This window comes from Nicotiana sylvestris, chromosome 11 (assembly GCF_000393655.2).
Source record: "Nicotiana sylvestris chromosome 11, ASM39365v2, whole genome shotgun sequence".
In the NCBI taxonomy this organism is placed as follows: Eukaryota; Viridiplantae; Streptophyta; class Magnoliopsida; order Solanales; family Solanaceae; genus Nicotiana; species Nicotiana sylvestris.
This window is the reverse complement of record NC_091067.1, coordinates 119318975-119344957: the sequence shown is the minus strand read 5'-3', so window position 1 is coordinate 119344957 and position 25983 is coordinate 119318975. Positions and strand designations below refer to the sequence as shown.

General features: G+C 37.3%; 1 protein-coding gene across 1 annotated transcript; it reads right to left on the bottom strand.

Annotated features, from left to right (window-relative positions):
* Positions 1-674: 674 nt before the first annotated feature.
* LOC104241769 (mitochondrial fission protein ELM1) lies at positions 675-25983 on the bottom strand. Its single transcript, XM_009796704.2, has 10 exons — positions 25499-25983; positions 22425-22654; positions 16735-16831; positions 15228-15377; positions 14982-15108; positions 14025-14137; positions 13873-13936; positions 13688-13781; positions 13484-13592; positions 675-1112 (listed from the first exon to the last, which is right to left on the bottom strand). Exons 1-10 carry the CDS (start codon positions 25688-25690, stop codon positions 1011-1013), a joined length of 1278 nt encoding a protein of 425 aa, XP_009795006.1. The 5' UTR covers positions 25691-25983; the 3' UTR covers positions 675-1010.

Here is a 25983-nt window from a genome sequence, read left to right as displayed (position 1 = left end):
CCCAACAATCCAATGAATACTTCAGAAGCTACATTAAGCCAAGACACTAATGGATTCCATAATGGTTATTTATACTCCCAAAAGTCGTAATCATTTGGACTACTTTATATTTATTTCAAATTATATTACTATCTGTTAATTTGTTCAAATTATTGCTCATAATCTCGTATAGTGATAATTTACTGGTGATTATATATAGATCAAGCAGCAATATAGTGCACCAATCATCATCATGTATTTTTCACGTTTCGAGATTCAAACTATATAAACTTTCACCGATATTTTAAAATATATTTTTCATCTTTCACCGATATTTTAAAATATATTTTTCATCATATTGACATGAGAATATTGACATGAGAAGCAGCTTATATTATTTATTTTTTTGTATAGGGGTTGCGGAGTGGAGCAGTTAACGAACACAAAGCGTTTGAAGCAGCTTGATTTGCATAACCAACTATAAAATAAAAATAAAAAGCAAAATTCATCTATCCCCAATTGTGCTTAGCAGATGCACTGCGAATGTGCAAATGTTGCAAGTGGATACACACAGAATGCAACAGTTAAAGAGGCTTGGAACTACATCTGGACTACGGAAGAATTCTATAACTACACACGGGGATAAATACAGAATGGCGTGCGTCGGTGCATGCATGCACACAATATTGTAGAAATTTCCAACAAAGCAGAATAAGATTTGAACTTGTTAAATTTTGATCTTTTATGACTTGAGGAAAGCAAATCGTGAAATAAGACGTTCCTCCAAGCCATCCAATGCTTCTGCTTTACATATAAAGATTGACATTTATTTTGTCAATATGTGCCAAAAACCCTCAATGGGTAAAAGAATACGAGCCTCATTGTTCACCTCTGATTTTATCTGACAATTATTTATTTTTCCTCCTATAAGATTTAAATCAATCATAATACATGACCTCGGAGCTCTGAACACATCATAAATAAAAAAAGAAAAGAAAATCTGTGACAACAACCATATACACCAGGGGATTCTATGCTTTAATCTTCCATCCTCTTTCAGCAAGAGCTTCATTGACACGACTAGCTGCTGTAGCAGTATCATTAAGCGGAGGGTAACTCCAACTTTCTGACATCTGGTTTTTTTGGGAAAGAAAAAGAGAAAAAAGACAGGAAAATGTCAGGGCTTAACGGGAAAACAGAATTGCCAAGTAGTCTTCCACAGACAAGAAGCTTCCTCTCAACTCCATAATCAACGCATGGGAAGTAAAGCACCTTAGGCATATTTCCGCAAGTAAATAAACTTCTTTATGGGGAAGTAGTAAAGCAGTTTAGGCATATTTCCACAAGCTAATACTCAGAAACAAGCAATTCATGATAATAAATTTCCACAAGCAAATACTCAAACAACAACAACATACCCAATATAATCCCACATAGTAGGGTTTGGGGAGGGTAGTATATACACAAACCTTACTGCTACCTTGTGGAAATAGAGAAGTTTCCAATAGACCCCCGGTTCAGTAAAACATAAGCACAACAGTAATAAAAAGAAAAACGGCCCGAAACAACAGTGAGAAGCCATGAAAAAAAAGCATTAGTAACCACAAGATAGCAAGATAACCGAAATGAAAGAAGAAACAAGTAATAATAGAAACCTAAGACCAATAAAATACGAGAGTACGTACTAATACTACTAGTATGAACAAGGAAATCACTTGTCTACCTAACAGTCTATCTTAATCCTTGGCCTTCACACCTTCCAATCAAGGGTCATGTCTTCGGTAAGCTGGAGCATCGCCATGTCTTGTCTAATCACCTCATCTCAAATACTCCTTCAGCCTACCCCTACTTCTCCCTAGGCCCTCCAAAGCCAACCTCTCACACCTCCTCATTGGTGCATTTGTGCCTCTCCTCTCACATGTCCGAACCATCTAAATCTTGCTTCCCGCATCTTGTCCTCCACGGGGGCTATGTCCACCTTATCCCGAATAACTTCATTCCTAATTTTATCAATCCTAGTATGCATGCACATCCATCTTAACATACTCATTTCTGCCACATTCATCTTCTGGACATGTGAGCTCTTGATCGGTCTAACCACCGCTCTGTAGAACTTACCTTTAAGTTTTGGTGACATCTTATTACACAAAATACCGGAAGCAGGCATCCATTTCATCCACCCCGCGCCAATATGATATGTGACATCCTCGTCAATCTCCCCATCCTCTTGTATAACTGACCTAAGGTACTTGAAACTTCCTCTCTTAGGGATGACATGTGAATCCAGCCTCACATCCCCGTCCGCTTCAGGAGTCGTACCACTGAACTTGCACTCCAAGTATTCGGTGTTGGTCTTGCTCAACTTGAAACCTCTGGACTCCAAGGCCTGCCTACAAACCTCTAACCTCGCATTAAAACTGCCTCGTGTCTCGTCAATCAGTACAATGTCATCTGCAAATAACATGCACCACGGCACCTTCCCTTGAATGTGGCACATCAGTGCATCCATCACGAAGGCAAATAAAAAAGGGTTGAGGGTTGACCCCCGGTGCAATCCCATCACAACTATAAAGTGGTTTGAGTCCCCTCCCACTGTCCTCACCCGGGTCTTAGCTCCATCATACATATCCTAATCGCCCTAACATACGCAACACGTACACCCCTATCCTCCAAACATCTCCAAAGAATCTCCCGCGAAACTTTATTGTAAGTCTTTTCTAAGTCGATGAATACCATATATAAGTCCATCTTCCTCTCCCTATACTGCTCCATCAATCTCTTAACAAGGTAAAGGGCTTCCGGAGTCAAACGCCTTGGTATAAATTCGAACTGGTTCTCGGAAATAGACACACTCTTTCTCACCCTCAGCTCCACCACCCTCTCCATGACTTTCATAGTATGGCTTAGCAGCTTGATACCTCGATAGTTAATACAAATGTTGGATATCACCCTTGTTCTTGTACAAAGGGATCATCATACTCCACCTCCACTCCTCGGGCATCTTCTTCATCCAATGACATTAAATAACCCAGTGAGCCACTTCAAGAGCACCCTGCCCGCGCTTTTCCAAAATTCCACCGGAATTTCGTCTGGCCTAGTCGCTCTACCCCTGCTCATGGTACGCATAGCCCTTTCAACCTACTCAACTTTAATACGCCTACAATACCCAAAGTCTCAATGACTCTCGAAGTGTTCTGAATCCCCCAGCACAATATTCTTGTCCCCCTCTTTGTTCAAGAGTCTATGGAAGTAAATTTGCTATTGTTAGTTTGGTAGTTAAATAGTTACATGTAAATAATCCTAATCCTATATGTAGTAGGAGTAGAACATGATAGGACTCATTGTATCATTGTCAACACATCAATAATATAATTTTCCCGTGTCATATTTCTCACATGGTAACAGAGCGGCAGTGAGAAAACATCCGGGAAAGAAAACTCACCCAAAACAATCGTCGTGCTTCAATTCTGGCGACCTTTTAGGGATGTTTTTCGAAAAAAACTAATTTCCATCGGTGTTGTGCAAAAACCAACACCACCACAAGGTCCCCCAACCCTCGGCGACCAAACCCCAACAAACAGCAGACAACCTCTCACGCGCCGCCTGGAGAAAACAAAATTCCGGCGAGATCTGGTCCACGTGCCCTTTCCGGCCATTTTCTGAAATTCCTTCTTCAGAACAATCGGACCTACTTGTAATTCCGAGCCTACCCGTGCTTCTATTTTTTGATTCCGAGCACTTTGAAAATTCCTGGCAACTATAGTAATTTTCCGACAGCTACAATATATTTTCCGGCAAAGTATCCAGATTTCTTCTGTTATTTGCTGATAATTTTGCTAGCCCTCTCTTTAATCCAAACATATCTCTCGGACTTGATGCTTTTAGCTCCAAAAATAGTGGAGTTGGAAATTCAGTCTTGATGATTACTTCTAAACTCCTACTTGGGAGTTCCAATTATTTATCTTGGGCCTCGTCTGTTGAGTTGTGGTGTAAAGGTCAAGGTGTTCAAGATCACTTAACCAAACATGCTAGTGAGGGAGATGACAAGACCAAAGCACAATGGGAAAAGATCGATGTTCAGTTATGTAGTATCTTGTGGCGATCTATTGCTTTCAAATTGATGCCTTTGTTTTGCCTATTCCAAGCATGTTATTTAATTTGGGAAAAGGCTCGTACTTTATACACTAATGACATATCTCGTTTCTATGATGTGATATCGCAAATGACAAACTTGAAGAAACAGGAATTGGATATGTCTACTTACTTGGGACAAGTACAAGCAGTCATGGAAGAATTTGAGAAGCTGATGCCAGTTTCGGCTAGTATTGAAAAGCAACAAGAGCAATGATAGAAGATGTTTCTAGTTCTTACACTCGCTGGACTTCCTAATGACTTTGATTCAGAACATGACCAGATTTTGGCTAGTTCGACTGTTCTCGATTACTTTGCCTTGCTGCAGCACCAAGTCACTCAGTGATCTCATCACAGACACTTGACTCCTCTGTTCTCGCATCCCGGACATTGAAAAATCGGGTATCTCAAGCTATGGAGAATAGACGAGAAGGAGGTCGTTTTGGAAGATCTAGACCCAAGTATTCTTATTGTCATAAACTTGGACACACTCTTGAAGTGTGTTATTCTTTACATGGTCGACCACCCGAAAATGCTAATGTTGCTCAGACCGAGATCACATGTAACCAGGGATTTTCTTTATCTGAAGGGGAATACAATGAGTTCCTCCAGTACCGAGCAAGTAAGCAAACATCTCCACAAGTAACCTCTGTTGCTTAGACTGATACTTCTGTTGATGGTAATTCTTTTGCTTGTGTTTCCCAGTCTAGTACTATTGGACAATAGGTCATGGTCTCAGGTGGTTCTGATCATATCTCTGGTAATAAATCACTTTTGTCAAATATTGTGTATTCACAGACTCTTCCCACTGTTACTTTAGCCAATGGATTTCAAACTAAAGCAAAAGGAGTTGGACAAGCTAATCCCCTACCCGCTGTCACTCTAGATTCTGTTCTTTATGTCCCTGACTGTCCTTTTAGTCTTAAATCTGTTAGTCGTTTGACTCGTGCCCTCCTTTGTGGTATATACTTTATTGATGATTCTTTTATTATGCAGGACCGCAATACGGGACAAACGATTGGCACAGGACTTGAATCAGAAGGCCATTACTTCCTTTAACTCACTCAATCCCTCCAAGGCATGTCTAGTTACAGATCCTCCGGACCTAATTCACAGACGTTTAGGACATCCAAGTTTGTCCAAGCTTCAGAAGATGGTGCCTAGTTTATCTACAGTAGATTGTGAGTCGTGTCAGCTCCGAAAACATACCCGAGCCTCCTTTCCTCGTAGTATTGAGTTTTTTTTTTGGTTCATTCTGATATATGGGGTCCTAGTAGAGTCAGTTCAACCTTGGGATTTCGTTATTTTGTTAGTTTCATTGATGATTATTCAAGATGTACTTGGCTTTTCTTAATGAAAAATCGCTCTGAGTTGTTTTCTATATTCCAGAATTTTTGTGATGAAATCAAAAATTAATTTGGTATTTCTATTCGCACTTTTCGTAGTGATAATGTTAGAATATTTATCCTCTCAATTTCGGTAGTTTATGACTTCTCAAGTCATCAGACCTCTTGTCCTTGTACCCTTCGGCAAAATGGGGTTGTAGAGAAAAAGAATAGGCACCTCATTGAGACTGCTCGCATACTTCTCATTGAATCTCATGTTCTGTTGCGTTTTTGGGGCGATGCAGTTCTCACAGCTTGTTATTTGATTAATCGGATGCCTTCATATCCAATCCAGAATCAGGTTCCGTATTCAATATTGTTTCCCAGTCACCCTTATACTCTCTTTCCCTTCGGGTTTTTGGGAGCACTTTTTCGTTCATAACTTAGCTCCTAGGAAAGATAAGTTAGCTCTTTGTGCTCTCAAGTGTGTCTTCCTTGGTTATTCTCGTGTTCAGAAGGAATATTGTTGTTACTCACCTAATCTTCGTAGGTACCTTATGTCAGCTGACGTCACATTTTTTGAGTCTAAACCTTTCTTTACCTCTTCTGACCACCTTGATATATCTGAGGTCTTACCTATACCGACCTTTGAGAAGTTTACTATAGCTCCTCCTTCACCTTCCGCCACAGAAGTCTTACCCAGTCCAACCGTTGAGGAGTCTAGTGTGGCTCCTCTTAGATCCCCAGAAACAGGAACACCACTCTTGACTTATCATCATCGTCCGCGCCCAGCATCAGACCCAGCTGACTCACGTCCTGCACTTGACCTTGCTCCTACTGCAGACTTGTCTCTTCCTAGTACACCGATTGCACTTTAGAAAGGTATACAGACCACACTTAATCCTAATCCCCATTATGTCGGTTTAAGTTATCATCGCCTGTCATCGCCCCATTATGCTTTTATATCTTCTTTGTCCTCTGTTTCCATCCTTAAGTCTACAGGTGAAGCATTGTCTCATCCAGGATGACAACATGCTATGATTGACGAGATGTCTGCTTTACATACGAGTGGTACTTGGGAGCTCATTCCTCTTCCTTCAGGTAAATCTATTGTTGGTTGTCGTTGGGTGTATGCAGTCAAGGTTGGTCCGCATGGCAAGGTTGATCGACTTAATGCCCGTCTTGTTGCCAAGGGATATACTCAGATATTTGGGTTCGATTATAGTGATACCTTCTCTCCCGTGGCTAAGATAGCATCAGTCTGTCTTTTTCTATCCATGGTGGTTGTTTGCCATTGGCCTCTCTATCAGCTAGAAATTAAGAATGCTTTTCTACACGGTGACCTTGAGGATGGAGTTTATATGGAGCAACCACCTGGGTTTATTGCTCAGGGGGAGTCTCGTGGCCTTGTATGTCGCTTGCGCCGGTCACTTTATGGTCTAAAGCAATCTCCTCGAGCCTGGTTTGGTAAGTTCAACACAGTTATCCAGGAGTTTGGCATGACTCGTAGTGAAGCCGATCACTCTGTGTTTTATCGGCATTCTGCTTCAAGTCTCTGTATTTATATTGTTATTACTGGCAACGATCATGATGGTATTACTAAATTGAAGCAACATCTCTTTCAATACTTTCAGACTAAGGATCTGGGTAGACTAAAGTATTTTCTAGGTATTGAGGTTGCTCAGTCTAGCTCAAGTATTGTGATCTCACAACGAAAGTATGCCTTAGACATTCTTGAGGAGACAAGAATGACAGGTTGTAGACCAATTGACACTCCGATGGATCCAAATTCTAAACTTCTGCCATGACAGGGGGAGCCACTTAGCGATCCTGCAAGATATAGGCGGTTAGTTGGTAAATTAAATTATCTCACGGTAACTAGGCCTGACATTTCCTTTCTTGTGAGCGTTGTAAGTCAATTTATGGATTCTCCCTGTGATAGTCATTGGGATGCAGTTGTTCGCATTCTTCGGTATATAAAATCGGCTCCAGGCAAAGGGTTATTGTTTGAGGATCGAGGCCATGAGCAGATCGTTGGATACTCAGATGCTGATTGGGCAGGATCACCTTTTGATAGACGTTCTACGTCTGGTTATTGTGTTTTAGTAAGAGGCAATTTATTGTCCTGGAAGAGTAAGAAACAGAATGTAGTTGCTCGATCTAGTGCAGAAGCAGAATATCGAGTAATGACTATGGCAACATGTGAGCTAATTTGGATAAAACAATTGCTCAAGGAGTTGAAATCTGGTGAAATCAGTCAGATGGAACTTGTATACGATAATCAAACTGCCCTTCATTTTGCATCAAATCCAATGTTCCATGAGAGGACTAAACACATTGAGATTGATTGTCACTTCGTCAGAGAAAAGATACTCTTAGGAGATATTGCTACAAAATTTGTGAAGCTGAATGATCAGGTTGCTGATATTTTCACCAAGTCCCTCACTAGTCCTCTTATTAGTTATATATGTAACAAGCTCGGTACATATGATTTATATGCACCGGCTTGAGTTTTAGTTTGATAGTTAAATAGTTACATGTAAATAACCCTAATCCTATATATAGTAGGAGTAGAGCACGTATTATTTATATAGGATTCATTGTATCATTGCCAACACATCAATAATATAATTTTCTCGTGTCATATTTCTCACAGTTATCTCCGACGAATATGTGCCCCATCCAACAAAACTTTGTTATCTTCGTCCTTAATGCACTTTACTTGGTCCGGGTCACGAGCCTCCTTCCTCTAACCTTAGCTAACCAGAACAGCTTCTCCCCCCCCCCCTGCTCTGAAGTTCTTCATACAAACAACGAATGTTGCGGTCTTAGCCATCGTAACCACTTCGCCTCCTTCTTAGCCATCATATACCACTCTTTATTCGTAGCTTCAAATACACCGTTTTCTTGGTTTTCAATTTTCCTTGGACCTCTCCATTCCACCACCGGTCCCTTTTGTGACCACCAGAATAACCTTTCGAAACCCCTGATACCTCTCTACCAGCTGCCCTAATGCAATTCGAGGTCATGTTCCACATACCACTCGCTTCCCCACTACTCCTCCAAGCCCCATAGCCAGCAACTTAACCCCTAACTACTGAGCTTTGTCCTCAGCCAAGGCTCCCCACTTGATCTTAGGTTGACCATACATAGCCCTTTTCCTCCTCTTCTTCGTGATCTCAAGGTCCATGACCAAGAGCCTATGTTGGGTCATGAGGTTCTCAGTCGGGATGATAGGTATTTGGCAGGTCCCTGGATGTGACCTAACCATTCTCGACTAAGAGAAGTCATCAGGGAGCAAATTTTGGAAACTGGAACCTCCTCATTGAACTACAAGGCCCAGCACTCTTTCAAACTACCAACTGATTGCAGCACAACGGACAGCAGTATATCTACCAACCATCGTGCAACTTACGAAGAAAGAATGTCTAAACACCCTAAAGTATCCATTATTATTGCATAATAAAACCAGAGGACAGAAAATCCTTTGTCAAATTTAGGAGCCATTATCTGTTGAGGACTGAATAATTCAGCAAGGATGCCAAAAAGTGAAAAACTGAGTCACATCTCATATCTTCCTGCACTAATTTTCATGTCTCGTTTTCAGAGTAGAACTTCCAGGTCTCTGGACATCCCAAAAACAACTCAAGGATTTCCCCTTCTCAACTCTTTGCATTCATGAATAGTAGCAACCTTCTGATAAGAGAAATTAATTTTCACACCAACAACCACCTCCAACCAATATTCCTTTCCTTTTCCCTCACCTGGCCCACACCAGCAATCACCTCACACTCCAAGTTCCCGGGGCCTGTTCATGTTTCTTTTCTTCTTAGCAGCATTTACACATGTTCTCTTTTTCCGACTTAAGCTTTAAATAAACAAAAATAAAAAGACGGTGAAGTTGTTAAGTCACTTTTTATTCATTGAGCCATTTAAAATTAAAAAAGGTACTTAATATGATCTCTTGTCTCACTAAATGATTGCTTTTATCCTAATTATATTTGATGTAGTTTTATATTTTATTATAGATTAGTGTTATTCCTGTACAATTCTTAACACTCAACGGTTTTAACTATTGGATCAATTACTTAACGCCGCCCTCTAGTTTAAAAACTGAATATGCCTTCTGATTTGATAAATATCAATGAGCTCCCCACCAGTATAATGTTTCATTAGATTAACCTCCTCCTCCCTACCCCATTATTCCGACTGCTTCCTTACAGTTCTAATATTATAAAACCACAAAGCTCAATAAATAAATAACAAAAAGGAGGGAAAGTTCCAAGCACCTCCTTCATGCAAACTTCACCCAGCCACTCCCCACCTAGCCCTGTTTCTCCATCCTCATCCCCCCACTCACCCCTAAATCTCTCTCTCTCTTTAATGCCACAAGAGAGAGATCAGATATTTCTTAAACCAAAGAGGATATCTATTGAGTTTTATTATAAAAGAGAGGTCTAAATAATTTCTATGGCTCTATGCTGAATTCTATAGGAGATTAAGGCCTCATTTGTTTGCATTTAATGGAGGTTTCAATCTTAATCACTCAGATCTCAGTTATTAAGTGCGTTTATTTTTTAGATCCGAATCTTAATTATACAGATCTTAACCATGAAGTCGGTTTGTTTTTTAATTTTACAACCACTTAATAGGTCTGAATAGATCTTAACCATTAAGATATATAACGTAGTCTTAATATCATTAAGATGTTATACATTCAAGAATTTATATAAAAATGATATATATTACTCCTACACTTCCACCACTAATCATCATCACCACTGTTATTGCTTCCCCCACCATTATAGACTACCATCAACCATTACCCACCACCCATTACCACCATCCTCAACCATAACTACCACCAGTGCGAAGCACAAACACCAGTTGTCACTACCACCAACCACCATTACCACAACAATCACCAATCACCACAACCACCACTATAATCACTCATCATTGTTATCAGTCACAACCACCGATAATTATTACTATCATCCACCATTTGCCCATAATCACGACTATCAACCAACACCACCACCAATCACTACCCACTCCACACCCACAATTATCATTGCTAGCTATCATCACCATCAACCACCATATAATTTTAAAAAATATTTTATTAATATAATATTAGATTAATTAGTACTATTTAATTTGAATTTATACTTATTAATTTTAAAATCAAGACAAGTTTTACACAAACAGATGTAGAGAAAACAAACAGTCTTAATTATTTAGTATTCAGATCTTAATATAACATCTTAATATTCAGATGTGTATTCAGATTCAGACATTTTAATCTTAATACGCATATTAATATTCAGATATGTATTCAGAATCAGATGTCTTAATCTTAATAAAAACAAATGAGGCCTAACTCTCCTTGTCCAACCAACCAAGGTCCTGAATTAATTTACTTTCTTTTGTTCACTCAAAATAATTATAATCATGAAGCTGACTTTTAAAATTATTTGTTTAAATGAATGGAAATTTTTTGAAACACATTTATTACCAATTTTATTAGTGCTTATTCATAGTTAACTTTTTTTAAAAGAATGTAAGTAGCTTGTAAATTGAAAAGGAGAATTACCTAGCACAAGCTCGTGCTAAGTCTCTACAAGTATTAGGAGACCTTCCACACAAAAAAAGGAAGGAATTATGCAGTGTCAAACCTATGCTTGCCAAACACCAGTTGTCACTACCACCAACCATCATTTTCAACCATCACAACCAACCGTCATTACCACAACAATCACCAATCACCACAACCACCACTATAATCACTCAGATTCAGATGTTTTAATCTTAATACACACATTAATATTCAGATATGTATTCAGATTCAGACATCTTAATCTTAATAAAAACAAATGAGGCCTAACTCTCCTTGTCCAACCAACCAAGGCTTTGAATTAATTTACTGTCTACTGTTCACTCAAAATAATTATAATTATGAAGCTGACTTTTTTAATTATTTGTTTAAATGAATGGAAATTTTTTGAAACACATTTATTACCAATTTTATTAGTGCCTATTCAAAGTTAACTTTTTTTTTAAAAGAATGTAAGTAGCTTGCAAATTGAAAAGGAGAATTGCCAAGCACCAAGCTCGTGCTAAGTCTCTACAAGTGTCAGGAGACCTTGCACACACAAAAAGGAAGGAATTATGCAGTGTCAAACCTATGCTTGCAGGGAATCAATGAAATCTAACATACTACATGTTCTATTCATAGCTAACTTTTTATTGCTTATACAATGATTAGTTCAGCTGATGCTTAAAAAGATTGCATGTACATCATTTGTTACATTCAACACTTTACATTGGTTACAACAACTACGCTTGAGTTTCAAACAAGGGCTATATAAATCTGCACTGGATATGATTCTCCGTTTAAACATTTTACAATGGTACCAATTTAATTTTAGAGCTACTTTGATGTCTACAATATATTAGTACTTCAACTTAATTTTCATTTGCTTTCACAACTTGGTGTTTTTTTCTTTTCAAATAGACAAGTTTTTTTAAAAAACAATTTCTCAGCAATTAAATTGCTTTTATTTACATTATCTAGTCATATATAACAATACCATGCCTAATGATTAACGCTATTTTACTCAATTAGTTATATATCATCAGTGTTTTAAAAGGCGTGGGCGTAAGGCGAGACATTTTACACATGCCTCATTGAGGGGTAAGCCCCATGGGTATTTAATTTTTAATATTTTATAAATAATATAATTACAGTAAATATTTATAAACATGTAAAATTGCATAAAAATTGAAGAAAACTATAAATATGTAAAATAAAAAAATTATATATATATATATATATATTTGCTTCATCCCCACAAAAAACTAGTCTATTATACGCTACTTAAAAGCACAAGTAACTTGAGTCGAAAAGAATAAAATTTTCTGCATGGAGGAACAAAAAGGAGGACTAATCTGCAATTTGAACTTTGAACTTGCTGCTATGAAGGAAAATGAAGTTCTCTTTGTATTTGTAAAAAAAAATGAATATTCGTTGCTTTTGGGAGATATTAGCAGACTAGCGGACAAGATTAAAATTGGGAAAGACCATAAATTAGAGCTTCGATCAATAAAAAAGGTCTTGACTTTTAAATTTAATACATTTCAGTTCCTTTTTAAAACTTTTGAGTAATTACAAGCTCACTTTTGAGAATTTGGGTATTATATGAAGGACTTATTCAACAAATTTTATTTTAATTTGAAAAAGTCTATGGGGCTTACGCCTCACTATAAAAACGCGCCTCAAACGCCAGCGAATACCTGGGCGTACGCCCCGAATTGTTGGGCATACGCCCCGAATTGTTGGGCATACGCCTCTTGAGAATTTCGCCCCACACCATCGCCTCGGGGCATTTTTGATGCGTCTCACCCCGAAAACGCCTTTTACAACAACAACAACAACAACAGAAACAATAAACCCAATGTAATTCCACATGTGGGGTCTGGGAGGATAGTGTATACGCAAACCTTACTCCTACCTTGAGAAGGTAGAGAGTAGTTGCATCCAATTATTAATAATTTCACTATTTCGTTTTTTTCCTAATCATTTCATACCAAATTCTAGATGAAGAAAATAAACAAAGAAGACAACTGGGATCCATATAAAGAACAGTTCCAGCATAAGCAATCAAGATGTCTTCCAGTAAAGTTCACTTTCAAAACACACTATTCAGGCGGCTTATCATTATTTCTCACTCAAAGAAACAATGTCACGTAAGCACAGAAGAATAAACACAGCAATCATGTCCTAAATTAACCACCAACTGGTGAAGCCGAAATTATTGTACTGACAAGAACAGAAAAGTTTGGACGCCCAAGGACCTAGAATCGTCTAGGCATGCTTGTTTTGAAGAACAATCTTCCCTTTCTGCATGACAGAATCTCATCACAGTAATCAACTACTCTATGTGAGAACCACCAGGTTAGATCGTAATGACATACACAACGAATTTCATAAGCTATAGCTTACCAATTTTAGCTATAAAGAAGGAAAAGGAGTAAGGGATTCTTACATCCTCAAGTCCTGTGAATGGCCTAGTCAGTCCCCTCTCTCTGAGTGTCTTGTGGAAATCTGTGAGCTTCCATGTACAGCGTTCAGCTCCAACTACATACACAGGCTTCCTGGGAAATAAAGTATGAATCACAATAAATTTTTAAGGAAAAACATGTACAGAAATACTAGATCGTAAACAACTGCTGAGCTGATTCAGGCATACCCAGTACTGCAAGCCTCACTCAACATGCTAACTGAATCTGCTGTGATGACAAAAGCATCCGCCCAAGCCAGATGCCCCATGTGTGGATTTGGCTCTGAAGATATAAGAAAATATGTCCATTAGATTATCCTTCAAATAAACCTATAATTACACAAACTAATCAGAAATATTCTGTCTTGAATCACCTTCACCATTCCAAATGTATACTTTTGGATCCACACCAAGCTCTTTGACCACGATATAGGAATGCTACAAGAAGTCAACAAGGCTCAGAGCATCAGACGCAGTAAACATGTTGCCACTTGGTATAATTTGAAATACAATCTGTAAAAAATACCTTCGCTGGTGTCCTTCTGGAGAACGATATTCTTATGGTCCCGCAGCTCGCAAGAACATTGTGAAGGGAGGCTGTTAATTGCTTAACAAGGTCTGACCCATACCTGCAGTATCCTAATAATAATCCAGGAAGGATATAAGTTGTATACACAGGAACGTAGCGGTGAAATTTCATGAATTCCCATACATGTCTTAGTTTTCCGAGGCATTTAATAACTGAAGGTACAAAAGCAAGATTTTTTTGCGGGAGGTCGACGAATAACATGCAACACATGAAATAAAGATGATTAATCTATACAGATATTAGCCAATTGAAAAGGAACGACAATCATTTAGTAAAGATTGGAACAGACAATAGCGAACCAAGCAATATGAAACCCAGTTATAGTTATGAAGATAAAGAACAGTCCACTCTAGCAGATGTTGAGCAGCAACAATATAAAAGCACAAAACTTGGTTACAAGTATCCTAAAACTAGGAACCAAGCAATATCCATGCATAAAGATTAAAAGTCCACTCAAGCAGATGTTGAGCAGCAAGAATTAAAAAGCACTAAATCTACATTAGAAAACTTGGATCCTTGACATAGAAGAAGTTTTCTTTTCAATGATCTCATTCAGTTGTTCTTACCCACTCAAGTTAGATGATTGACTCCACTACAACTAATGCTGTAGCCTAAGATTCATATGGAACTACACACAATAGCAGAGGGACCAGTTTCAACTAAATTCTTTCTACATTACAAATTTCGCGTCCATCAGCTCCATTAAATACTTCAAAATTCTACATCATACATTCCTATCCACATCTCATGCAATTTTTCATATGCTGTAATACCATATCTCATGTGATCTCAGCCTTGTCTTTTCATACTTTCCCTTCTTTAACACAAAGAAGTTACGAAATTTAATTTTGCAATGGATGGAAATAAGTGATTTGGACTGAAGAAATATCGTACTTGTAGGGCCTCCAATGTTGACCACCAGTAACGGCTTTGGCAAAGGTGCAAACTCTTCATGCCAGGCGATAGCTGCAGCTCTAAGTGCACTAAAATCAACTTGATGTAGAGCTCCTACTGTAAGTACCTTTACAGAAAACACAGGCACAGCCCAGAAATGAACCAGTTTAGATACAACAGCTCTCAGCTCAGAAATATACTACATATTACATGCTAAAACTTTATATAAATGTTGAGGATACCTACAACATGCTTATCAGGTGGTTCATGGGGTGTTATCCACTTGTGCAGAAAACGAGGAACTTGTTCCTTTCCTTGAGGAGTTAAAGGATAATAGTCATGCTTGGGCGTGATTACCAAGTCGAATCTATCCAAACGGGACCTTGGATGCTGAATCTGAAGTTGAAATGCAGCAGAGGCAAATAAATGAGATTTTCTTCTCCAAACCCAAAATTATTCAAGACTTTACAAAAGAATAAATGATTTATTGGCCAAATATGTATTAACAGCTTTCTTTGCAAGCTAAACAGGAAGACAGCAGCTATCATTAGCAGATCCTAAAATTGAGGAATCCTTCATGAGTCAACCAGTACTTTGTTGAAAAGATCTGGACACAAATGCTTCAGAAGTCTCTAGTCAGTGACTTGTGCACATTCAGTAAGAGGAGTTTTAATGGACTTGCAGCCTAATTTCTTCTTCGCCATTTTGGTTCCTCTATAGTCTATAGCTAACATCAACTACGGTTATCCTTATCAGGAGAATATCTATCACTCCTAAAGTATCAGTCACTTGAAAAGAAACAAGGCAGCTATATAAATTTACTTAATAAGCCAAAAGGATTTCTCAAAAATTTAGTCTCTAATAGGCAACCAGTAAGAAACTACAGGACTAAACAAACTTATCAAATAAAAAAATAAAAAGAACTCGCAAGACTAAATCGCATATTTCTCATCTGAATATATGCATACTAAAAGAAATGGATGTTGTTATAGAGCATGAAGCATGATCTACTTGTCATCAAATTCTTCACCCCACAACCCCCCGGTAGATGAAAGTTCATAGATAAATAAGTTGTCCAAAAGCAAGAATTAAACAACTTTTAGGGAAGAAGGGTGGCGCGATAGAAACTATTTTTATATTAGACAGCAAAAAGAGGATTTCAGTGGGCACTAAAATCAAACAAGTAAAGAAATAAACAGGCAATTACAAAGAAAGAGATCATGGGTTTCAATTGTGTTAAGAAACATAAATTTGTTTCTTGTAACCTTGTCTTTTAACCATCCAGGGTTACACTGCAGATCTTCAAGATAATTTAGACCTAGTTCGGTAAACCTTTAAGTCATTCATAGTTAGGCTATTAATTAAGATGCTTCAACCAACCCTATTTGAACAAAACTGATATGTCCTTAGTCCCTCTAGATACAAGCAGTTCATAGGATTCCAGCTGTCAGTTGTTAAAACAAATGCCTTCTTCCCAAAAATGCTGGTCACCTCCATAACAGGGACTTAGAATTATTGCAGGTGTGTTACCAAATATCTCTAGTGGTACTAAAAACTCTCCAGTTATTTCATCATTGCCACTGAAATGTCATTTGAGATATTGTCCAGCCACCAATCTCACCACCAAAAAATATATTTTTTAAAAAAAAACATGGGGAAAAGATAAAAATGTGAAGAGGTGAAATGGACTTTCAACTACAACGATCTGCAGAAGAAAAAACATGTTCCACAGCGGGAGCATCAGGTTTCATACCTGGACAACGAAAACATTATCAGATGCCAATCTTTTAATGGAGCTAGTTATTGAGATCGTATCTCTTCCAGATGCAACCACCAGCAATGGACCATCCCTGAAAAGGAGCAATATGTAAGCTCATCATTACTTCACCGAGTAGAAAGGGCACAAAAATTATTTTTCGGGTTACAAAAAGTGAAGGTCATTTTCAAAAAAAAAAAAAAAGAGTATCAAAATGACATCATAACCAAAAATAAATTGCTTTAGAGAAAGAAACCCTACTCTAGGTCGTCTGCTTATCCTATTGGAAAGCATTCCGAAAGGCTTTGAGCAATTATGACAAAGCTGAAGCAAGCTAATTAAGAATGAAAGTTCTGGTTTGGCAATTTGCCTTCTGACTCAATTCCTACAGTTGTTATTGCCTTCACCTCCTCTTCTCTTCATGAGAGAAAACCACAGGATTAGAAACAGCAATTAATTTGGCAGCTCTTCAACTTTTGATAAGTCTGACATACCTTCAATTAGTTTTAGACTCAACTAAACCTTTTAACTACCAAAATGGTCCCACGTGAGCCCTTTGTTGGAATTCGGCATATCCAACAAAATCTGGAACATCTACAAAGTTTTTAATGTTTTAAGGTCTTATATAAATAGCATAAAATATCACAAGTGTAAAAATAGCGGAAAGAGATAGACAGAAGCTTCCCATTACTGTGAGGATATCCCTTTAACCCTAGTGCACCCTAATTATAGATGAGCTAACCAAATACATGCCATATAAGGTTTCACTGTGCATGCTATTGGTAGATGATATTGTGTTAATTGATCAAACTAGCAAGGGAGATAACCAAAGCTGGAACTATGGAGAAACACTTTTAAAATTAACAGATTTAATATAAGAAGTAAGACAGAGATGGTTACCCGAAATGATTCAACATACCTTGAATTGGACCAGTTAGCGGGTGAAATATTATGGTGATTTTTTTTGATAATGGTAACAAAAATATTACGGTGATTGAAGGTGCTAAAAAGAACAGGGTAGATTTAAACTCACGCGAAGGCTTAATTGTTGTTACACTTACACTAAGTCTGGTAGGTATGAGTGTATTCTTTTAGAACGTCCAATTTGCCCTGAATGACAAATTACTTACCAATGTTGGAATAAAATTAGCCCATCTAGAGCATATAATATATAGAGGATTCATACTGTTGACCCTAACTTGTTTGTGTTTGAGGCATAGTTCATTGACTGATTTAACTAGTGGGTAAACCATAATAAAAGAACTTCAACTATATAGCCATCTCTTTGCGCAGTTCAAAATCAAAAGTATTATCCTTTTTTATAAGACTATCATTTGATGATATTTTAGATGCAATAGCTGATTTGCACAACCTGTAATTAGGCCTGTTGCACTGGCTTAGTGCAAATATTTATAAAATGTATTATTTAACCATAAAAAAAGACTATCATTATCACAAAATTGTCCCGAAATTGCCTTCATATTGCAGTTCAAGAATGGCTGAACTATGAGTACCTTAGTCGTTTTTATTTGGTTATGCCCAAGTTTTTATTTAAACAATAAGTTAAGACTAAAACCTGTTAGGAGTTCTCAACTTTTTCTAACAGCAGTTATTCGCTCCTCAACAATGAAATAATTATATGCGTAAGGTAGTGGCAGGAGATATTTAAAGAAAATGTAGTAAAATGCTTGCAGAAGAATCCTATTACATATATTAACGAATATTAAGGAATAATGTCATAAAGGATATGTATGAATGAGCATGATTACAAGTGTGAGAACAATGGAAGGAAATACAGAGAAGCTTCCCATAACTGTTAATTTACACCAGAGATCTATTTCTAGCCCATATTTGTTAATCCAAGTTATGAATAAGAAGATGATGCTTGTGTTAATTGATGAAACTAGCATGAGAGTTAATAGAAATCAGAGGCAATGGGAAAACACTCCAGAAAAAAAAGGGTTCAAGAATAAGTAGAAATTAGACAAAATACATGCACCGCAACTTTAACCCAGTAAGAAGAATAAAGTAGAAGTGATGTTAGATGGAATCATGGATGCAGACAACTCACATATCGAAGTCTTTTAGGAGAATCACATGATAAATGAACATGTAACACATTAAATGGAAAAGGAAGCTGGTTGAAAATGGAAGACTGCTATGGGACTGCTATGTGATAGTAAGATACAACAACATAATATTCCCGTAGTGTGGGGTCTGGGGAGGGTAATATGTACGCAGACTTTACTTACCCTACCATGTGGAGGTAGAGAGCAGACGTAGAAGTCTGTTTCCGATAGACTATGTGATAGTAAGATATTTACCCAAAAAGAGGACATGTTCTATAAAATGGTACGAAACCAACAATGTTATATGGGAGTTGTTGAAAGACAAGACATTTTTTTTCTTTTAATAAGGGTGATGTCTGAGCCATCTTGCGCGTATCTCGACTATTCCACCGGATACTTGCAATCTCCCACCATCACATGTATCGGGTAAATTTGCACACCAAGGCTTAGGCAAATAGGAAGAAATTACCTAATGTGTTTGTTTTTACTAGGATTGAACCCTAGTCTCCAAGGTTTCCACCCACTTCATTAACGGCAAAGCCACACCTTTGGATGCGTAAGTCAAGAGATTTATGCATTTAGATATTTTCGTTTTTACGTTAATAGTACATAATATTCTCCCTAAATTTGTTATTCGAAAAACTCAATATATAGGTAACTTCTCTGATTTCATGCAGTCTAGATTTACCTTATACATAATGTCACACCTTGAATTTTTTGGGAGTAATTCTCATATAGGGTAAAAAACACGTGCTTACACATAATACCTTAAACTACTATACAAGGAGTCGTTTTGTATATTCAACATTAAAAAAAATGGAGTCGTCTTGTATATTGGCTACAATCATTCAACAAAAGCTCTTTTTCCTTTTTTGAAAAACATGGTATCAAAACCTCTAAAATCTTGGTAAAGTAGCTTAGTCTACCCACATGTGCCAGCGTGCCTGGCCAGAGTTTTCCTTCTTTTCATAAACTTATAAGTCTTGTTTTATTTTTATTTCTTCAAGAGACTCTTTTTCTCCTTTTTTTTTCTTTATGGTACAGAAGTCGGGTATTGTGTTCCAACTCTGAAAGTAAAGTTTCCGATCACTTTCCTGAAAAGATCGTCTCCTCCTCTTTTTCTTTATAGGATGCGATTTCATGTATTGAGTTCCTCCTTCAATTATTTAATTTCTACCCAATGTTCCCACAAAAGAAAAGGTCTTCTCCTCTTCCTCGTGGATTCACGTCATCCAACAACACATCTTTATGTCGTCAGTAGTATGTCGTTGTCCAAAGACATGTTAATGTCATATTAGCAAGCAGCCACCACATTACCTAGTAAGCGGTCAAATCATTGTTCAATTATCAGTGACATATCATCAAACAGTAGCATTTTCGGATACTTGACTTGGCTTTCCAATTTTTAAGTACAAACTCAAGTCGCTTCACCACTTGAGTTTGAGGGGTGTGTTGAAAGACAAGAAAGTTAATGTAGCTATATATTAAACAATTCCAGATTCATTCCATATGTTTAGGTTAAATGTAATTAGAATATGCTCCCTAATAGTATCATAATTAAGAATCTAAGGGGTCGTTTGGTAGGGTGCATAAGAATAATGCTGAATAGGGTGTATTAGTAATGTTGGTATTAGTTATGCTTGCATTAGTTATGCTGGTATTAGTTATGCTGACATGTTTCTTATCCATTGTTTGGTTTGATGTATTAAAGCATTGTACAATTTCTAAAAGAATTGTTTGTTCACAAGAATGCCCTCAAAACTAGCCCACACTCTAACTTTTTAAAGAAACATATGTTGAGAAATGTTTTATATGAAAAAGTTTTAAAAAAATTATTTTATTTGTCTACCTATATTGTAAAATAAAATTAAATATTTATTTATAAAAAAGGAAATATGCTAAGTATTTATTTATTTACTAGGGAATTTCTCACTATTTGGATTATTTTGAACTTGCATTAATATACTAACTAGCATATTTTAATCAAGCATAAATTTTGAAGGACAATTTTGTCTTTAACTAAGCTAATGCATGCATTAAAACCCATTGCATTGCTAATACCATTGTTTTCTATGCATTAGTTATGCATAGGATAATAACTAAAGCATAGGTTCAAAATGTCTACCAAACACTGTATTATTAATACACAAAGTTAATGCATGCATTAGCTTATCTAATGCATCCTACCAAACGACCCCTAATTACTTAAGCAATTTCCTTATTTAATAACTTCTCTTATTTCACATAATCTAAATTTACCTTACATATAGCAGACTAAACTCAAAAAATTGCAGAAATATGACACTTTTATGGGTGGTCTTTAACTTTTGACCCCTGCTTGCCTCATGGGCAGCTTAAAAGTTTTGCCCGTGGGGAAAGTGAGGGGCAACTCTAGTTAAACTTGAAGTTCTGCACATAGTGCAGGCGGGGACAAAAATTCAAGACCATCCACTTTGAGGGCTATTTGTGTACTTCACCCGACTAGACTCCTATATAAGAAAATGTTGGAAAGCTATGTCCCAACATGTCATAAAATTAGTGTCCGAAAATGTGATGTTAAGATGTATGTACAGTAATACAAAATTAGCTAAGCCTAGTACTACTGGCAGGCTGGCAGCGGATGTAAGTAGGACACATAACGAAAGAAAACCGCATTAGATAACTTCCTCATATTCCACATAGACCTTCACATGGCACCAACCAGTAAGTGTGACACTACAATAATTGAAAGTGCCAAAAGGGGACTAGGTATCATCTAGATCACATAGAAAGAAGGAAATTGTCCCAACAAGCTAACTCCCAGCATCCGTGTGGACATAACTAACAACAGAATGCAATGGAAATGAAGGATCCATAGAAGACACCAAATAATTGAAACTAAACTTTAGTTGTTGTTATTTACAAGGTCCAATGTTTGCCAAGAGACTTTTTAGTCTGACAAGAAATTGTGTCGTCATAAGAATTAAGTCTGAGATTGACAGAATCTCTAATTTCAGAAAACTTCTAATTCTCTTAACTCTTAAGAGACAGATTATGTTAGAATGAAATGGTCCCGAATAGAGCTGAACAAAAATAGAGGATTCATACAGCCATCAGAACGAGCTTAAGCTAGGGAATTAGTTGATCAATTGATTTTTTGGTAAATTCCAACCCCGTGACAGCCCCTCGCACCCTCCTCAATTGCCAATAGTATTTTTTCCTCCATTTTTCTCCCTAAGTAACTTAAACTCCAACCTCTTGGTTGAAAGAGGAAAGCTTTATCACTAAACAGCTGAAAAACTTAATTAACTTTTATTGACTAAAACTCAAATAATTCATGAGATTCTTTACTAATAAAGAATCAGCTGCACCTTATGATATTATACATGCTCAAGAACGTGACCAATCAACTGTGCATAACAATTCAATAACTAGAAATTACCTATTTTTGTACAAATGTACTAGCTCCAACAAACAAAACCAATACTACAAGCATGCTTTGTTGTGCATATCTATTATGAGTTCGAACAAAGAAATTTACTACCACAATTAAACAATTATCATAAGATGCAACAGGAACCAAACGAATCACATGAATCATCAAAGACTGATGAAGTCTGGAATTGAATAGGTACTTACTTCTCAAATGTCTCGCGAGCCATTCTAACTATACTCTTCACATCAGCTTCCAAAATAGATGATAAGCCTGCATTGCCACCATTTTCCCAAGGGAAAGGTCCAAGTTTTCTAGCCCTACTTCTCAATAAAAGCCTACATATCTGGCTTATGATGTAATACAACCTTTTGTGAAGAGATACAGGAAGCCAGTGTAGCCACTCATTGACTCCTCCTCTTGGTCTTGTAACCCGCTGCATGTAGGGATAGCATCAACAATGATTTCGAGAAACAAGGTTTGATCGATAATTACAATTTCCCCAAATAAATACAGGTCTTTCAAGCTTATCACCCACTCCTTACCTTTTTGTATCACTTTGTAAGTTAATAATTAAAAAAGCTGTTTGAATAAAAAATCATAAGAAATTTCTAATATCAGCCAGTTCACTAGAAACTTCAACAGTTTCATTCACCCTTTTCATGCAAATTTTTTAACCAAGATAGGCCTCTGGTTCAGTAGAAACTTTTACCAATCAATTAAGATCAGGTTGAAAGCAATACACTGAAAAAGGGCATTAAAAAGCCCCCCACCCCACTCCACCCCCACCCCTCATTTGGTGGGCATGTGAACACCAGAGAAAAAAAAAACGTTACATACAAGCATCCTTCAGAGTAATATAGATTCCAAAACAGCACTAGTCAAATTCCTGACATCATTTGTCAGAGCAACATGAACACCAAAAATCTTTGAGCTTTGATTTGATTTAAAAAAAACACAAACATATTTATGCAACTACTAAATGGTTGATAAGGTTCTGTGTGCTTTCTTGTTTTAACATCTTGTGCCTAAGCTTATAGATTGTGCACTGTTTACATGAATTGCATCGAAAGCATTACTTGCCAAAAGCATGGAAACTTCCTTCTTTTTTCTTTATCCTTTTCTTTTTTGGTTAACCATGAAGGATCTTATCTCATCTGAGTTACTATGAAACTCATAAAATACAATATCTAGAACCTCATGGACACATTCTTGTATACGAATTTATTATGGTTATATTTGACAAAGCTATCCGTTCAAAACTAACAGTTAACCACTTAAGTTTTTGGAAGAGAAAGGGGGCCCATAAAGTTAGTTTTCCTGGTATGTTGCTAAATTCGTGTCCTTTGAATTGATTTTTTGACAACAATGTTGTCAAAGGCTCGCTTAAGCCCTGAAGCCACGCACAAAACATGTTGAGAGTTTCGCCTCGCTTAGCGGGCTCTTCAGTGTCGTCATCAAGGCTCTAAGTCAGTGTTATCAAAGGCGAAAAGCGCAAAAAAGCTCTAAGGTCCGTGGGGCTTTAAGCGCAAATAAAGCGTGGGCTTTAATGAAAAAAGGCGCAACTGGAAAAAAAGTAAAAATATGTATATGTAGACCAAGACTAATAATTATAAGCATGAATAACAAATATATGGACAAAGAAATTGGAAAAATATACGATAAAGTGAAATATTAATTGTTTAGTGTCGCCTTTTCATAATTACAATCATTGGCAAGGAATAGTATGTGTTAGACCTTGATGCGATACTAAAGCACCCACAAAGCGAGGCAAAGCGCCCAACATGTTTTGAACCTCGCTTCAAGGCTTAAGCGCACCTTTGATAACATTGCTCTAAGGCATATTTTTCCTTGCCAATGGAAACACTAAACAATTGCTATTACACTTTATCGTAATTTGATTCTAATAAAAATCCATTTTTTGGTGCAACAAGAGTTTGTAGTCTCACATGATATCAGAGGAATTTGCAGTTATTTTGGAAATTTCATATATTTGTCCATATAGTTGTTATTCATGCTTGTAATTATTAGTCTTGGACTATACATACATATTTGTATTTTTGCTCTATTTGCACCTTTCTTCATAAAGCCCACGCTTTATTTATGCTTTGCGCTTAAAGCCCAACAAATCTTAGAGCTTTTTTGCGCTTTTCGCCTTTAATAACACTGTTTGACAAGAAAATGAGGCAAATACTACAAATCGTTACCTAATGCACGAGCTTCTAGACTTCGTAGAAGGATCAAATATATGGCTAAGTAACCAAGAAGCAAATCAGGTAGGAAAAATAAAAACGCATGTTGGGGAGCTGGTCAATACTTCCGCTTTGTTTTCCTTTTCTTAAAAAAAAGGGTAAGCAAAAAAGGTTACAAGTGAACAGGCCTTTAGTCCTAGTTCTATGTGCTAGGATTGGAAAGAAAATGGTAACTTAAAAACAAAGGCAATAAGATCCTAAGCCCCAAACAAAGTCTATAGGCAAAGCAGTAAAAAGTTATCAACCTTTTTACCAGTTAAGGAAATATTAACCACGGTCAGTACAATCTCACTCTCCGAAGTCTCAAGATGCAATATTTCAATTCCATGCCCGCTATCTTTTCATAATTTGACTTTTACCCTATAAATTCTGAAAGAAACCTTTCAGAATATACCTTTGCCAACCCTAAACTTTAAATTTCCCTAAGACACCTATTTCTATGCACTGGATACCATCCAAACATTTCATAATTTTGTCCATTACCACTTTTAATCCCCTAGTGCTACAACATATCCATGTCTAAAATAATTGCCAGATATCAGCAAGCACATAACATAATAGTCCAGCAACTCTAAATCATTCTCTTTTTAACATCCGAGAAATCCACGAGGCTAGCGGCGCACGGTTCATAACTTAGCAGATAATGAGTCCGCCACTCCACCCTTTTCCACTTAAAGACGAGGCTTTGTCTGCGACAGGGTTCGAAACCGTGACATGCGCCTACCCACACACTACGGACTGCACTCTTAATTCAATTTCATTAGGTCCATGTAAGAGTCAGGAAGACACTCGTTACATCACTCACGCACATTTCCATCTATGACACAAGTATTTTCCTATTTAACACAGTTTGAGTTTCCTGCAATTTTATCGATCCACTATGTAAACAACCACTACTGATCCACAATGACAGCATCTTCACCATCTAGAGTAACCATGAATACTTTCCGCCAACTGAACCCAAATATGACGGCAAAAAAACTTACAAAATTAAAAATTCTATTAGAAAAAGGGGGAAAAGAACTCACATATAAAGTGTGTTTGTCGGAGAGGCCGAGAGCTTGAACCAAGCCAATACTTTGGTTCTCAGAAGCAGGAAAACCAGTACCGATGATAACAGCTCGTCTAATCACGCCATGTACTCCGCCTTCGAATATATCCGGCACACCGCCCATTCTTCGTGGACTTGCCGGAGGTTCGGGAAGCCGTATTGGCTTCATTTGTACTGAAACTTTGTAGCTAGATATAAACAAAAACCCTAGAACTGTGTGAAATATATGTGCGGCACGTAGGTGTGTAATTATGTGTGAATTGAATGGCGGCTTCAGTGAAAGAGCTGAGGATCGGAAGGGAAATAGGAGTTGTCTATAAACCTGTGATGGATGGCTTTGGACAACCACAAAGCCAAAGCGGTTGATTTTTTCTCCTTCCTTTCTGTCTTTCTTCTTCTTTCGTCTTTTCTCTTTTTGATGATTGTTTATTTAGGACTGCGTGGGGAGGAAGACAAGGTTTT

Excerpts from the sequence above, each read along its gene's own strand:
- LOC104241769 (XM_009796704.2), bottom strand. The coding sequence starts at position 25,690 with ATGAAGCCAATACGGCTTCCCGAACCTCCGGCAAGTCCACGAAGAATG. Across the intron at positions 22,655-25,498 it reads CCGACAAACACACTTTATAT|CGGGTTACAAGACCAAGAGG; the intron begins GTGAGTTCTTTT and ends CCCTACATGCAG. Across the intron at positions 1,113-13,483 it reads CATTCACAGGACTTGAGGAT|ATGTCAGAAAGTTGGAGTTA; the intron begins GTAAGAATCCCT and ends CAAAAAAACCAG.